Raw genomic sequence first — 17,818 nt, 5'->3', positions numbered from 1 at the left:
GACAAGAGAATCACTGTCGTCGACGCCCTTGCGCATCCTTATCTCGACGAAGGAAGACTGAGATATCATTCGTGCATGTGCACGTGCTGCTACACTACCAATGCAGGCATGAGACAATACACGTCGGAATTTGAGCCTTCGACGTCGCATCCTTTTGATGACCTGTGGGAACGTAAGCTCACTAGTGTACAGCAGGTCAAAGGTCAGTTTAATTTCCGTTTGTTTATTCTTACTCTCCTTACATTATATTTAAATATCTTAATATCAATCAAACATATTACTTAACTTCCTGCTACAGCTTTGTTGTTATTTATTAATAATAATAATAATCATTTTTTATTTTAATTACTCATGTTTTATAAGTAAACTTTTAGCTACTTATTGATTTTTTTTTAAATATTTAATTTAACTTATACTTAAATTGACTGTATCCCTTAAACTATTGAATTTACAAGATTTGTAAATCAGACCAAAGTTGTAGGGAATTAAATTTCCTACAATTTTGGTCCTTTCAAAAAATCTTCTAAAACCAAGCGTTCAAAAGTTACAGCCGTTTAAAAAAAAATCACAACTTTTTTTTAAATATTTAAATTAACTCACACTTAAACTGCCTGTATCTTTTAAACCATTGAATTTACAAGAATTTTTAATCAGACAAAAGTTGCAGGAAATCAAATTTCCTTTCTCATGACCATAGATACCGTCCCTTTATCTCTGATACCTAAAATATTCCGTAAAATTAATTTTCCAAATTTTGAATTTCCCCCCAACTAAAAGAAAAAAATATAAACCAACAATCACAATATTAAAAATGAATTATATATTACAGAGGAGATGCACAAATTTATTGCCGAACAATTGAATACATCTCGAGTGCCTCTGTGTATAAATCCGCAGTCCGCGGCATTCAAAAGTTTTGCCAGGTAATTTTTTTAAAATTCTCATATTTATTATTTATTATCATCGCAGCCGTAGTTTATTTATCTAAAAAATAGAGTGAGAGAGAGAGAGAAAGAAAGAGACAGAGAGAAAGAAATAATAAATAAGTTTAAGATAAATTGATCAAGTTGAGAAGAAAATCCTCTACCTTCGTCCTGTCCGTTCCATCTTGACATTGAAGATAAAATAATAATGATAAATAAAAAAAATATATAATTTAATAAATAAAATTATGAAGTTTGAGTGAAATCAGTATGCAAGTATCGGGAATAATTATATTAATAATAATAAATAATAATTGATAATGATGACCTGATTCAAAAGATATATGATATTAATATTATTAATTTAACATCACGATTTATTATGTCGTCTTGCTTTACTGCCCGTTTCAAGTTAGAGCAAGTGAACCACCAAGCCAGCAACTACGTGCGCCGCGTATATGTACACAATTACTTCTACTACTACTACTACTACCACTACTACTACTACTACTATCCATATGAGCTATCTACCGCTGTGTCAACTACTATCGTCTACTTACGTCTCCTCCTCAACAAAATGATTCGAGATAAATCAGCTATAGTTGGCACAACCTCGCTCGCAGAGGTACTTAAAACCTTAAGCTTTACCTTTACTATTTTTTTTCATTTTTCATTTTTAAGGTAAGAGACTCAATACCAAATACCCAGTACCCGGTTACAATTTTTTTTTTAATTCGGTAATTTATTTTATTTTATTTTATAAATCCAATAATCAGGAAATTATTCTAAAACTATTAAATCTACATGACCTTAATACTTTATCAAGGAAATATATGTAGTGAAATATATATGATAGGGTTCTTAAAAATTTTATATTATATACAAATTTAATTATTTAATTTCTATTTTAAAAAATTAATTGATAATCAAATAGAGTAAAATTTTGTTAGAATTTTTGTAAAAAAAAAATTTTTGAGCTTTGATTCAAAAAAAAAATTTTGCCGCGTTATTGATAGAAATTTTTTTGACAGCTAATTAATTTATTCAAAATAATTGCGCGGTAATTAAATTGAATTTTAATTCTGATAAAAAATAATTCATATAAATTTTTAAAAAATATGATTAATATTTTATTGTTGACTCGGTAAATTTTTACATTAATTACAGTCTACGTACTCAAGATTTTGTCTCTTACAAAATTTGTAATCCAGAATTTATTTAAAAAATTAAAACCTCACATAAATTATAAAATATATAAAATTTATGAGGTATCGGGTCTCTTACAAAATTTATTTAGTTTTTATTTATTTATTTAAAATAAATTAAATGCTCTTCCAAATCCACTCCTGGAAATTAATCAAAAATAATAATTTATTTTATTTTATTATTATTTTTTTTTAAATATATATTTAGTATCCTTTGACCCTGGAGCGGTGATTCGAGTAGTAGTTCGATAAAATAAAAAAAATTTTTCAAAAAAATTAAATAGCAGCTGAGAATGCGACGAGTTTGGCTTTTTCACGGGATAACAATAAAAATAATAATAATAGTGAGGGTTGAGATCGCGTGGTGGTGACACGCGACTTGTCGTCAGTAAAATCTTTGATAGTTTCTCACGCCCAGACAACTGTCTGTACTACAACTGTCTAACAGGACAACTTAGGGGTGATAAAGTGAATCTGAGTGTGAGAACCGTTTAAAGAAATAAATAAAATAAAATAAAATAAAACAAGAGGATGAGAGAAAAAAGAGAAAGAGAAAAATGTTGTATTGCTATTGGAGATGGAGTCGATGTTGATGTTGATGTTGATGTTGATGTTGGTGATGGCGATAGGACGAGGAAGAGGATGTAGCCGGAAGTGTTTGAGGTACGCGTGCCTGGCTCGATATCGATCGACATCGAACCTCGAGCTTAGCGATAAACACTTTTGAGGACAAAGGCTAAATCGATTGAGGAATAAATTAAATGTAATATTGTTACTATAAAATAGAAGTGAATGAGATTGAGTGGATTTACTTGAATATAAATAATTAATTAATTAATTAACTAATTAATTTGAGATAATGTCACCACGCGTGAACCCTAAGCATGCTCGTCGCTTTCGATCTTTATCTTTTTTGCTAAAATACTTTCTCAGCAGATTTTTTTTTATTATTGATTATTGATTTTATAGAATTTGTAGTTTACTTTTTTTATTTTTGTAGACTGGTCGAGTTGTCGATGTGGTTCCTGATATAGATTCCGGGTTAGACTTTATGTGCATTATTAATTTAAATTTAATTATTAATGAATAATTTTGTTGGTATTTAAAAGCTTTATTGATTTTTTTATAAATATTTTACCCTCATGCATAATTACATTAATTTTAATTACTGTGACAATTGATACTGAGTCAGTTCTTAGTAAAAAAAATATTGAAAAATTTTTAAGAGCAAAAATTGGTCAGATAAATTATTAAATTTATTTAGGGTAGAGGTGCCACTTTTTGACACTTGAAGAATTTAAATAAAATACGCAATGACAATTAATTATAAAAATGTCTACGCAGATATTTTTGTCACTCTGTTACACTGAAAATTTTATTTTATACTTTTTCATTAATTGAAATAAAGTATCAAGTGTCCAAAAATGGTACTTTTACCCTATATAGAGTAGAGGTGCCGTTTTTGGCCACTTTAGCACCAGTTTTTGACACTAAATAAAATGCGCATTGAAAATTAATTATAAAAATGTCTACGCAGATATTTTTGTCACTCTGTTGCAATAAAAATTTTATTTTATACTTTTTCATTAATTAAAATAAAGTATCAAGTGTCCAAAAATGGTACCTCTGATCTATATATGGTAGAGGTGCCACTTTCGGTCACTTTTTGACACTTGAAAAATTTAAATAAAATACACTGACAATTTATTTTTAAAATGTCTGCCCAGATACTTTTGTCACTCTGTTGCAATAAAAATTTTATTTTATTCTTTTTCATTAATTGAAATAAAGAATCAAGTGTCCAAAAATGGTACTTTTACCCTATATAGTGTAGAGGTGCCGTTTTTGGCCACTTTGGCACCAGTTTTTGACACTAAATAAAATGCGCAGTGACAATTAATTATAAAAATGTCTACGCAGATATTTTTGTCACTCTGTTACACTGAAAATTTTATTTCAAACTCTTTCATTAATTGACATGAAGTCTTAAGTGTCCAGAAATGGAGCAGTGGCCATAAATAGTACTTTTACCTTATATTTAAATAAATAAAAAATACATATATATATCAAACAGCTGCATATAAAGTCGAGCCAATTTGTTACCGTACCTAATCCGTAAATTCAATAAATAATTTCTCATAATTTTAAAACAAATATATAAATCAAACAAAAAAAAATATCAAATGTTCTGTACAGAATTATAATTTTAAAAATTACTCTTACCACAATAATTACAAAACAACTAAATATAAAAATAATTATTTCAGTTCCACTGTGGCACATCCTTCGGAATTACCACCGTCACCTCATCAGTGGGAGTAATCATCCAACGTCACTATAAAAAAACAAACAGTAATAATACCAATGCATTTAATTGGAGTATTATCACTAGGAAGTTCTCCAGGTCATCCTCAAGGATGTCCCGACGACATTGAGTTGATTATTAATATCCGATACCATCTGATCTTATATGATATGATTAAATAAAAAAAACTAACGGGGAGAAGCCGCAATAACGTTCATGGACGTGATAATAACGCTCGTGAACCGAGAGCCAAGAGAGACAATAGACTGCCGAGTACTTTGTAGCTTCGAATTTCAATACTAGCTGATAAAAAAACAAAATGTTTTAAACAAACACTAGTTCTGTTTTATTAAAAATAGATAAATCTTTTTTTTTTTTAAGAGACGAGTACATAAGACTGGGGAATTTAAAATAAAATCAAGGGATGGGAAGGTAGATAATTTTTTCATTGATAAGTAGTAGACAATTTATCCTTTTTTTTTTTTAATTAAAACGAGGAAGGCCAGTTTTTACTATTAGATTTTTTCATCATTTAACTTTACACTATTCCTCGTTTTTTCTTATTAATTAATTAATTAATTAATTGATAATTAATTACTATAATAATAAATAATTATAGATATAAATATTCAGGCGTACGTTTAAAAGCTGGCAAATAAATGAAATCCTGGGATTCATTTAAAGTAAAAATTTAAATAATTAATTAATTAATTAAGATTTAAAATTTATCAGGAAGCTGATGCGGTATCGCAAATTTATGATATTTATTAATAAAATGCTTCCATGTTATAGGAACGTGCAATTCCTAAAGCAATTGAATTTAAAAAGTAATTAAAAATTTAGGCGGGAAAAAAAAAATTTGAATTGAGATTCAAACAAATAATTGGGAAATTATTTGGAATAGGATCTTGTAAGTGCGATAACGTTCTCATTGAGTCGTGCAGACTCGAGTGTCTTAAATATTAATAATAAATTAAAAAAAAAAAAAAAGATACTCGGAAATAACGTTATGAGTGTGATTTTAGTGATAAGTTAACGGCTTGGAGATAATTTTTACCACGAGATCCTAGGCCTAAATATAAATAGCTATGGTTGTAATTGTAATTGTAATCTTTAATTTTTAAAGACAGGTAAAAAACATACGGATATTAATTATAATTATATTGATAATAAATATAAACAAACGTAATTATTGTACGAAACATAAATTTAATGTTTTAATAACAGTAATGTGTTCTTTTTTAACGCGTAGATTACGTCTACGTATAACTTAACGTTCATTTCAATTAGCTAATTTAAAATGTTCATTAATAATTGTAATAATTAATGAGTTTGTCGGATAAAGTAATTAAGGATATTCTTACAAATTACCCCCCACTTTTTTAAATTATCCAGACTACAGTTCGGGAATTTTACCAATTAATGTAAAAAAAAACTAAAGCGTTAAGGGAAAAAAAGGCGACGTATTTATAATTTTCCAGGATATAGATTTAAAATTTTTCAGGTTAAAATTTATATAAGAAATTAAACAGGTGATTAATTTTTTTGAATCTATGTCCTGTCAAAATGAAGACGTAGTCCTTTTTTTTTAAGACACTGGAATCTGCAATTAATTAATAAAATTTAAATATGGGACAGTTGAGTCAGACACGAACTTGTCCGTGAGAGAGAATGAACTTCAGAGTCTCTCCCACTTCTAAAACTTTTCAAACCGCGCATGCGCAAATAAAAGTGGGAGAATATTTAGTGTATAGACCACCCAAAGTGGGGGTAAAGATCGAAAACACCTGAGGTAATTCTTCATAAGATAATTTTGAAAAGTGGGGGTAATTTGTGAGACTGTCTGAATAATTGAAAATAGTTATTGCACTCAGTTAATTGCAATTACTTAATCAACTGAATGAATTCATGACAGATTTAACCCCTCCTAAACCTAAAAATATTATTACACTTTGTGTGTAAATCGAACGCATTTGGTCATCTATTGCTGATGATCTCTGCGTCAAATGATTCATATGTAATAATATTTGGGGAATTACTTGTGATTTAAATACAATCTATAAGTAATTTCACTTTAAATTAGTGAGTGGGGGTAATCATAATACAATTAAACTGTTTCTTCACACGAACTTGAAAGGTGGATTTAGCCACCTAGCGGCGTAGTTCAGTCAACTAACGCCTATCATTATTCCATTTGTAAATAAGTCATCACTGTACATATTTATTGATATAAACAAATTTATCCTTTTTTGGGTTTCTCACAATTTTAAATATTTATCCGACAAACTTATTAATTAATTTATTTTTAAAATGTAATTCATAAAATGTCAGGTTCTGTAACATTTGACCCGAGGACAAAGTTACTGAGGTCTATAATCGTATGTATTTTTTCAAAAATCAGTTTCTGTAAGTTTATAATTTAAAATTTCAAAATAAACGCAAACGAAACATTAATTATCACAATTGTTAATTAATTAAAAAATTTTTACTGAAATCTACTGTAGAAATTGAGTAAAAAAAATTTTTAACTCAAAGTGATCAATTTAAAAAATTTTAATTATTGTAAAAAATTTCTATAATTTATCACTGAGTTTAAAATTAAAAATTAATATTTATGTAAAGTCACTGATAATTAATATATACGATTATTTAGCTTCTGATTATTTTGTCCTCGGGTAACTAGTCGCGGTACCGTCAAAGGATTTTGTTTAAAAAACTGTTCCATTAAGCAAATTAATTTGCAATTGTAAATAATTATTCTATAGCCAGTAATGACAAATTTATGAACTATAACAATAATAATGTTTATAATAAAATTGTAATAAGCGTATTTTAGACTGTCCTGCCAATTTAGCCAGCGAATGCTGCCGAGTTAAAAGAATAAAAATGAAAACAAAAGGAAAAATAGTTAATAAATAAATTTGAGTTGACAGAGGAGTTAAATTAAATTTGAAAAAACTATTTCGATTTGTATTTGTAAATAAGCAGAGTGCACTGCACTATTATTTGGATATTTATCCGGATTAACAAAACTAAACAAAAGCATTTCTCGTAAGATCTCATTTAAAATCCATGGATATTTGGATTTTATCGAGTACGACTAAATATAATCTCACGAGCATGGAGATTTATTAAGAATAAGGTATACTATTGTAGAATTTAAAAATAAGTTTACGTAAAAATAAAACTAAATAAACTTAATTTATCGATTTATTAATATTACTAAATAATTAAGGTAATTAATTATTTATTTGATATTTAAATTGCCTTGATTATATAGAAAGTGTGAAAATTCAAGATGCACCGACTTTTTTTTTTTTTTTTTTAAATTACAAATACGTTTGTTTATTTTTAATTGGAAATCCTACTCTCTGATTACCTTCCGAAATAAACTTCCTTATTATTATTATTATTGTTTTAGTCTCGTGGATGACTAATTGGCCATTTTTAATTATTATTAATAAAATAAAGTGCAGTGATAGTGAAAGGATCGCTTTCTTACGTAGAACTTATGGATAAATTAATAAATAAATAAAAGGAAAATAAATAAATAGAAAATCATTTTTAAAAAATCGGCTGTCTAATTTTTAAATCCAGTTACTGACTAAAATATTTTTATAAAATCAAAAAAATGTTTTAGTTTAACGGTAAATTCATTTATGAGACGATCTGGGGGGAGAGGGGATGGTCTCGTAACACAAATTTGAATTTTCATTCATTTTTTTTAAATTTAAATTTTGCGGTATTTTGTGACAATTTTTTTATTCTGTAAAATTTGAGCGAAGATAAAATTTATTTGTAAGACAAAATATTTTTTGCATTAAGAAATTCTCTTTTGGGTGCGGGTGCAAGTAAAGGATAGAAGGGGGAGTTTAAAAAATAATAAACGTAATTTTTAAATGGCCCATTACTGAATAAATTAAATCTTTTATAGAATTAATAAAAAAATATTTGAGTTTTACAAGAAATTCATTTATGAGACGATCTGGGGGGAGGGGGATGGTCCCGTAACAAATTTGAATTTTCATTCATTTTTTTTAAATTTAAATTTCGCGCTATTTTGTGACAATTTTTTTATCCTGTAAAAATTGAGCGAAGATAAAACTAATTTATAAGTCAAAATATTTTTTGAATTAAGAAATTCTTTTTTGGGTGCGGGTACAAGTAAGGGAGAGAAGGGGGAGTTTAAAAAATAATAAACGTTATTTTTAAATGGCTCGTTACTGAAAACAATAAATTTTTTTTTTAGATAATAAAAAATATTTGAGTTTTACAGTAAATTCATTTATAGAACGACCTTAAGTTGAAGGGAAATATGTAACACAAATTTTAAATTTGAATTTCGCGCGTACTTTTCTGGTGACAATTATTCTATTTTGTAAAATTTGAACGAAGATAAAATTAATTTGTAAGTGAAAATACTTTTTGCACTAAGAAATTATTTTTTTTTGTGTGGGTGTGGGTAAGAAATGAGAGGGAGGGGAGGGGGTGGATTTAAAAGAATAAAAATAAAATAGTTTTCGATTGGATTTAGACTGGATTCAAAAATTGGGCATCCGAAAAAAAGTAACAGTGTGATTACCTGTTTTAGTAACTAAGAGGCCTTAATATTATCATGTTTAAACAATTAGTTAATAAATATAAAAAGAATAAGCATATATTGTATAATTAAAGTTAAAAAATTTGAGCACTGGTAGTTAACAATAATTTAAAAAATAACTAAACTTATTAATAATAATAACTTGTAAATATTGGCACTAAAAAAATAGTTCTGTTTGTCACAGCACTGCCATTGTCATGCGAATGAAGAAAGAGTAAATAAAAAAGACAAAGACAAAGTTTTTAAATGAATTTACTGTTTCCGAATTTATGTAGACCAATTAGCCAGTTCTTATTATTCAGATAATAATTGTCTCAGCCTATTGTAATGTAAATAATAGTGTGTTTAATCACTTGTATAGAGGCCGAGGCCGTATATTGTAACCATGTAAATAATAATTATTTGTAAATTTATGAGGTTTTAAATACTAAATCTATCTCGCGGATCATATATATTAAAAAATGCAGTTTAAATTTTAAATAATTAATTAAAAGTATTTAAAGTAAATCATAATTACGCTAGTGAATTCAAATTTATCTTGCGAAAAAAAAAAACAGTTTAAATCTCAGTGTCAATAATTAATTTGTCATATATTAGATTTTGTATTAAAAAATGATAAATTTTTTATGTAGAATTTATTATTTATTTTAATCGAATATAAATTTATGTTGGTATTTTATAAATATATAAATCATGTCTTTCACTTAAAATCCGTGAGGTATCAAGACTTCTCTTTGTATTAAATATTAATTAATTAGTTAATTAATTAATTGATTAAAAGAAAAAAAAATTGTGACACGTAGATGTGGCTGCGCACTTTTCAAAGTTTTCTTTCGTTGGCGGTAAATTTAAATAACTGAATTTTAAAATAAATTTACGTCACGGAAGATGCTTTTCTTGTACATTAATTAATATAAATATATATTTAATATAAATATATGTGTGCGTGTTGAATCAAATTTTTAGGATTTAAAATCTCGTGGCGACGATACAGATTTAAAAAAAAAAAACATAATTATTTATCATGGCAAAAATAGCAGAGCATTGAAGACTGGCAATCAAAAGTACACTTTAAGATTAAAAAAAATATATATATATATGTATGATTAATAATAATTATAATAATAAAGGCTTCACATTACGTAGTCTAGTCTAACCACGAGAAAAAAAAAAATACAATGAGCATAAAGGTGAATTGTAAGGATTAATTATTATGATTATTATGATTAATATTTAAATTAGAGAGTAGCGATAACTAAAAATATGAAAAAAAAATTAATAAAATAAAAAAAACAAAAAAAAAAAAAAACTTGGGTAGGTACCTGCATTTCACGATAATTAAAAATTAATTGCTTGAATTAGCTCCTCAATAAATCGTTATACATGTTTTGATAATTAAATTTTATTTACTTATCCTTGATATTTATTATTATTTTTAATATAAAAAATGTGTAAATAAAAAAATATATTCCGGTGGACAAGAAGAAGAAGATTGTCGGACGTTGTAAATTAGTGAATTTAAAATTTAAAATTTGATATGCTGATAAGAAGATAAGGAGAACAAGTAATGAGATGTTATGAAACTGTTTTCATTGCTGATTAATGATACCAGAGAAGTGGACACGATTCGGACGTGGGTGATGATGGACAGAGGAAGGAAGACCAATAAGTATAACATATATTTTTTTTTTATTTCAAATAATTAAGGAGAATTTCTAGAGATATTCAAATTTTAAATGACAGTTTCATTGTTTTATTTTTTTTATATTTTTATAATTCAAAAACATTAAACTGTAGATAGAATTTAAAAAAAATACAATTTTAATTAATGGGCTTGATAATTTTTTTTTTTAAATGTGACATTTTTTATTAATAGGGACAAGATTTTTGCCTTAACTTTGAAATAACTGGTTCAAATTTTTAAAATTGCGGCGAAAATATTGGTCTTATAAAAAAATTTTTCAAACAAAAGTTGTAGGAAATTTGTTTTTACAAAAAAAAAATGTCTCTTATGATTTTTTTATATGACCAACATTTTCACCGTAATTTCAAAATGAAGATTTTCATAATTAACAAAAATTTGAATATTCATTATGAATCTCAATTTTTGAATTACAGTGAAAATATTGGCTGTATAAAAAAATTTTCAAACAAAAGTTGTAGGAAATTTGTTTTTACAAAAAAAATGTCTCTTATGATTTTTTTATGCGACCAATATTTTCACCCTAATTCAAAAATTGAGATTCATAATTAATTATTCAAATTTTTGTTAATTATGAAAATCTTAATTTTGAAATTACGGTGAAAATATTGGTCGTATAAAGAAATCATAAGATACATTTTCTCTAGAAAATAAAATTTCCTAAAACTTTTATTTAAAAAATTTTTCTACACGGCCAATATTTCCACTGTAATTTCAAAATTTGACACCATTAATTATTAATTATTATTTTTAAATAAAAGCAAAAATCCTGGTTCTATTTATTATTTTTTTAAAACAAATTCAGTGACGTAGAATTTATGCGCACATGGGGCAAAAAATATTTTGTAGAAAAATATTAATTATTTCTAAGCAACAACTGACATGTAATTAATTTAGATTGCAGATAAATTAATAAATTAAATATTAATGAATAAATATATCAATAGGCTTTTAATATATTTTATTTTTGCGAAAAATATATAAGTAGTAAGTGCGCGTTAAAATGTACGGTCTCGTTGATTTTGTTTGTCAACAGTATAATTTAAAATGTCAAATCTATTAGTCGATCTTTGTTTTTTAAATTTTATTAAACCAAATTGATAATGTCCTTACGGTTGTTTTCTAATAATAATAATAAATGATCACGATATTTATATTTATTTGTTTACAAAATATGAATACCCTTGACATTTTAGGGTCATGATTTTTTTTTTATGCGAGTTTTGAAACTGCCCTTAATTATTTAAAAATTCAAAGCGCCAACTTTTATATTTTCAAATTTACAAAATTTCGCGCCAAATTTAAAAATGTTTTCTTATTCAAATTTAAACTTAGAAACAATTAAAATATTTTGAACTGGAATACAAACAATTAAAATTAAGAAATTTTTCGTCATTTAAAGTCAGAGGTCTTTTTAAATGACCAATTAAAAGTGAACGAATCCTTCAGAAATTAAAATAAAAACACAATCGTTATGAATAAAATAAAATATGTAAAAAAAAGGTAAACTTACTTAACTTATAACGTTGATTGCACAATAACTCTAGAGTATTATCGCTTCGGAACAATCTGCCGGCGTTGCGAAAAGCCGGCACTCGGTTAAGCTTAATGTCGATGATGATAAAAAAAAAGCCATTGAGTACTTAAAGTTGGAGTTGTTGAAGAACGAGAAAGATTTGTGAGACAAGTCTGTGATTTTTTTCTCAGTCCTTGATTTTTTTGCTTCAATGTCTACTTAAATGTTTATCTAACTCTACATGTGTACTCGATCTCTAGCTTCTGGATCTCTAATTATCCGATGGTTTTTCCGTAAGATCTTCCTGCATTTTTTTTAAACGATAGGAGTTATTAATGTCCATTAATCGTCGTTGTGTAATGTGAGGCATAAGGCATAAGGCACAGCAATATCTTGGGGCTCTGTATGAGTTTTTAAATAAAATGAGTACACGACCTTCGTAAAACGTTAGACACGTTGGTCTACTACTTGAATTATTAGCTTGTAAAGTCAGAAATTGTTTGCGAATAACTATTAACTTGAGAAAATCTTATATTATTCACTTGTACTTTTGTATTTTTAGATTTTATTTAAATATCTGATGGTTTATCTTTTTTATGGCGCCTTTTTATTACTAATATTATTTATTAAATAATTACATTTTTTACAGTTTATTCAGTTTTATATTCAATTTATTCTATGGAAAATTTTATTACTCATTAATTTTTAATTATTTTTAAAAGTAATTTGTAAGTTTTTTTTTTCTAAATAATTCTTTTTTATGGCAAATTATTTTTTTATTAAATCTTTTTAATAATTTTTGTATTAAGTTTCTTTTAAAAATTAATTTTCAATAAATTTTGAATTCAAATTATTTTTAATAATTTTTGCATTAAAATTTTTTTAAAAATTAATTTTAAATAAATTTTGAATTCAAATTATTTTTAATAATTTTTGCATTCAAATTTTTTTAAAAATTAATTTTAAATTAATTTTGAATTCAAATTATTTTTAATAATTTCGGTATTAAATTTCGTACTTAAATTACATGTCATAATTTTTGTATTAAATTTTTTTAAAAATCAGATTATAAAATTTTTTGTAAAATGACAGTACCAAATATTGACCAAGTTCCATTTTATGACCGGGTACCTAAATATCAAAATGAACAAATCGCTGCATTTAATTGATGAAAAATTAAAAATTCATACTTACATATTTTTTATAAAATCAAAATTTCCAAATTTTTCCATTTTTGAGGGTAGGTACAGTCATTGAATGGCACAGTCAATATTTCGTACTTTTAATTTTGAATTCAAATTATTTTTAATAATTTTTGCATTAAAATTTTTTTAAAAATTAATTTTGAATTCAAATTATTTTTAATAATTTCGGTATTAAAATTATGTCATAATTTTTGTATTAAATTTTTTTAAAAATCAGTTAATAAAATTTTTTGTAGAGTAACAGTACCAAATATTGACCAAGTTCCATTTAATGACCGGGTACCTAAATATCAAAATGAAAAAATTTCTGCATCTAATTGATGAAAAATTAAAAATTCATACTTAAATTTTTTATAAAATCAAAATTTCCAAATTTTTCAATTTTTGGAGTAGGTACGGTCATTTAATGACACAGTCAATATTTGGTACCATTACCTTATAAAAATTTTTTAGCACAAAAAATTAAAAACTGCAAAAGCAAAAAAAAAATTTAATACAAAAATGACTCTTAGAAAAAAAGTATAAATTTCCTTTCACCACAAACCCGTAAAAGTTAAGAACAAAGGCGTTGCCTATCATTAACTTTTCATTGTACTGAATAATAACACTCTTCCATCAATAATGAGATAATAATACATTTCTAGATCATCAGACCATTAATGTCAATAATTACCCTCACATTGTCTAGTATAATCAAAAATAATCTCCAGCATCAATGTTATATATATACCAGTATAAATATAAGTTGAGTAACACACGTACGGGAATCACTCCATTAGAAATTATATACGTCAAATTAAATTTTATTTCTCATACTTAACTCCCAACTCATACTCATATATAACAAACATATATTTATTTGGTCAGTACGTATTTACATAAAACATTTTTTATTTTATTTATTTTATTATTATTTCCAGGGTCAGTGATCATAACTAAACGTCAACTCGCATGCCACCTGCATACTGCACACACGTTATTATTTTTTACTGTCAATAGAAATGTCAACACTAATCTCTGTTTTAAAAATTAATATGCAGTTTCTTAAGATCTCACATTACTCCTCATTAAAAATAAAAAAAATACAAAACAAACCGAAGAATAAAATAAATTAAATAAAACGACATGAGGAAAATAAATTGCGTTCATTCAGCCGGAGATTTAAAAAAAAATATATATATATATATGTAATTACAACGATTACTTCTGAAGACAACAGGTAATTTTATGTTACAATTTAGTATAATATGAATAGCAATTACCTTTTATAGAATACCGCCGTGTAATCCACGATCTGTCTCAATCAACTTATAATTTAAATTAAATCTCTCAACTTATGACCATCCGATAATAAATATTAAATAATCTGCATTTATAAATTCCTGATTGACGAGTACATCAGCATGATTGTGCCAAGGTTATTAATTTAAATCATTACATGATAATAATTAATATTAAAAATCCATAAAAACATTTTTTTATTATTTATTTATTTATTTTTTTTAATTACCGGGATATTTATTTACCTTTTAAAAACATTATTCATTTAATTAATTTAAAATATTAAATATGTAAAGCTATTTGTATGCAAATATTATATATATATGTGTATAAATATTTATTAATATATAAACAAGTTAATTTTCTTGAGGAATAAAATTCTGAACGTCTTCCAAGAATATTTAAATAATATCTTAGTTCTTTTATTACGTTATAACTGAGTCAAGTTGACTTTTGAGCCAGAATATGACGTCGCGGTTTCGCGATACGCGTGGGTGTATATTATATAGTATAGATATATGATAGTTTAGTTGGTAATGCAAGAAAATTATTGCTAACTACAAACCACTCGACCATTAGATTCATATATTTTATATTTGTAAGTATGTATATATATGTTTATGTGTGTATGTATATATTTATGTATGTATGGACATGTGTGATACATTCGAGAGTGGACTAGAGAGGCAAATTTTACTATAACTATTAATTTAACTGTATATTTAAATGATAAATTTAAATTTACTATCAATAGTAAGGCTGAGTTTGTTTTAAAAATACGATAAACTATTTTTGAATATTTTTTTTAGATATATTTATACTGAAAAATAGATTTAAAAAGATTATTTTATGATTCAATTCGCGAGAATTTTTTTTTTAGGTATTTTATTATTTGAATTCTGAAATTGGGTCATTAACTTTTTTATTTATTTTAAATTACCAAAATAGTTATTTTTTAAAACAAATTTTGGTTTGTTTTTTAATAAAAAGTTAAGAGGGATAGCCACTGTGAAATTTCAAAAAAAAAAATTTTTTTTTTATTAAATCAAAGTGTATATGTTCAAAAATATGTATCTAAAGTTTTATATGAAAATTCTGAATATTTTTCAAGTTATAGTCATTTTTGGGACAGCGTGTCAACGGACCGTTGCATCGACTAAAAACTTTAAACGCATTTTTCTCGAAACTACTTTTTTTGAACTGGTGACATCTGTAATTTTCATAAATATCAACCAATTCGCAACTTTTTTTTTTGCCGTATTCGTCTATTCAGTAGCTAAAGTTGCAGGTAGGGGATTTTGAAAATTTTGATTTTTAAGATTTTTTAGGGCTGTTTGAATCCAAAAAAATGAGAAAAAATAACGAAAAAATTTTTAATATGTCGCCATTTTTTTTCAAATCCAAATTTTCAAAATCCCCTACGTGGAACGATAACCACATGCATACAGATTACAACGCCGTTTGGTTTTTTTGTTTCTGATAATCCGTTTTTGAGTTAGAGATGACACCGAGGTGGGGGAAATTTTTTTGTTGCTCCACAAAAATGCTTATAACTTTGTAACAAGATGATATTTTTTAATGAAAATTTAGGAGAATTATCCTCAATGTATACTTTAGAAAACAAAAAAAAACCCGATCCCCAAATTCCTTTATTATCCCAGTCGAAAAAATTCCCGAAAATCACCTATTTTTTCGATCATCACAGTGGCTATCCCCCTTAACGTAAGGTTAGGGTTCGATTCCCGCTTTGAATTTTTTAAATTATTTTTAATAAAATTCCGTAAATTCTTGTTTTCAAATATTAAATTTTCGTTTTTTAAAAAAAAACTGTCATTCAAATTTATACTGAAAAATAATTATATGTCTTAATTTAAATAATTAATTAATTGATTCATAAAATTATTAAAATATTTCATTTCAAATAACAAATATATAATATAGAAATTTATGAAAATTATCCGCGTAAAGATTCCAGTTTGATTCCCGCTCAAAACTTTTTATTTGAAACTTCATTTTAAAATTTATTTTTCCCGCCATAAATAACATACTTTAAAAAAAATCAATAAATTTTCTATTTTAAAAAAACAGTCATTTAATTTTGCCAAGAAAATTTGACACTTCAATTCAAATAAAACTTTACTACAAAAATACTTAATTTAAATATTTAATTAATTAATCCATAAATTCATTAAAATTTTAATTTCAACTAACAAACACAAAAATTTATTCAAATTATAAAAATAAAAATTCCGGTTCGATTCCCGCTCAAAACTTTTTTATTTGAAACCCATTTAAAAATTAATTTTTCCCGCCATAAATAAACTTAACAAAAAAAATTTAATTAAATTTAAAGAATAAATACAAACACCAGCAATAAAATAACAAAACAAAACCCCAAGTCTATTAGAGTCTTGTCTAGCAGCTTTCAAATGCCTGGTATCGAAATACAACCGATCGTGAGTCGAGTTGGCGGGTCGACATCTCGGTACTTCTCCCGCTCCTTTTAGTGCCGGTTGCGACGCCATCACCTTCTCGTGTCTTAGCTTCCTTTGAATATTTATCTAATAACTAAATAAATAAATAAATAAATATATAAATAATTATCAATCCAGTCCGCTATCTATAATTAAAAATCAAAATCTATAATTTAAATAAACCACCAGCTTATTTACATGCAATGTATATTTATTTAGAAATAACTTGAGTACTGAGTGAGTGTTGTGTCGATCTGTGGTGACTGGCAACAATGAAGACAACAATGGCCAGGGGTAGCAAACCCTTCAGAAGAAGTATCACTGCTCCAGAAGTGTCACCGAATGAATACGGGCGATTCGTAAGTTTTAAAAATAAAAAAAAATTACCCAGTAGTTTTATTAATTAATAATTAAATTTAAAATCTTTTGGTAATTCAAGAGAAAGGAACATGGACTTTGGCTCACGTGACGAGGTCATTGAGCCCCGTGGGCTATTCTTGCTCTTCATCTTCTTATTCTTATTAATCTTCATCTTATTCTTACTCTTATTCTCACATATTCCTCTTATTTTATTTTCTCGTCCTCAGACGCCCTGGATCTTCCACAT

At 26.0% G+C, this 17,818-nt stretch overlaps 2 protein-coding genes across 4 annotated transcripts in view; both read left to right on the top strand.

Annotated features, from left to right (window-relative positions):
* LOC130665851 (serine/threonine-protein kinase NLK) overlaps window positions 1–8,005 on the top strand; it is a 31,891-nt gene extending 23,886 nt beyond the window's left edge. For 2 of the 3 annotated variants that reach the window (XM_057466464.1, XM_057466463.1), the window contains 3 exons: window positions 1–202; window positions 830–923; window positions 4,396–8,005. In XM_057466464.1, the coding sequence (XP_057322447.1) occupies window positions 1–202; window positions 830–923; window positions 4,396–4,450 (351 nt within the window). In that variant the 3' untranslated portion in view covers window positions 4,451–8,005. Of the gene's footprint in view, window positions 203–829; window positions 924–1,335; window positions 1,549–4,395 lie in introns of all 3 variants that reach the window. The other variant, XR_008989596.1, reaches the window with a different exon arrangement.
* Window positions 8,006–17,429: 9,424 nt separating this feature from the next.
* The window catches only part of LOC130666011 (NAD(+) hydrolase sarm1), a 28,062-nt gene continuing 27,673 nt past the window's right edge, over window positions 17,430–17,818 (top strand). The window contains exon 1 of the mRNA XM_057466644.1: window positions 17,430–17,570. Coding sequence (XP_057322627.1) covers window positions 17,484–17,570 — 87 coding nt within the window. The 5' untranslated portion in view covers window positions 17,430–17,483. The remainder of the gene's footprint in view (window positions 17,571–17,818) is intronic.

Source organism: Microplitis mediator, chromosome 3 (genome assembly GCF_029852145.1).
Source record: "Microplitis mediator isolate UGA2020A chromosome 3, iyMicMedi2.1, whole genome shotgun sequence".
NCBI lineage: Eukaryota > Metazoa > Arthropoda > Insecta > Hymenoptera > Braconidae > Microplitis > Microplitis mediator.
The sequence above is the reverse complement of the archived record's forward strand: the minus strand, read 5'-3'. Positions and strand labels throughout refer to the sequence as shown.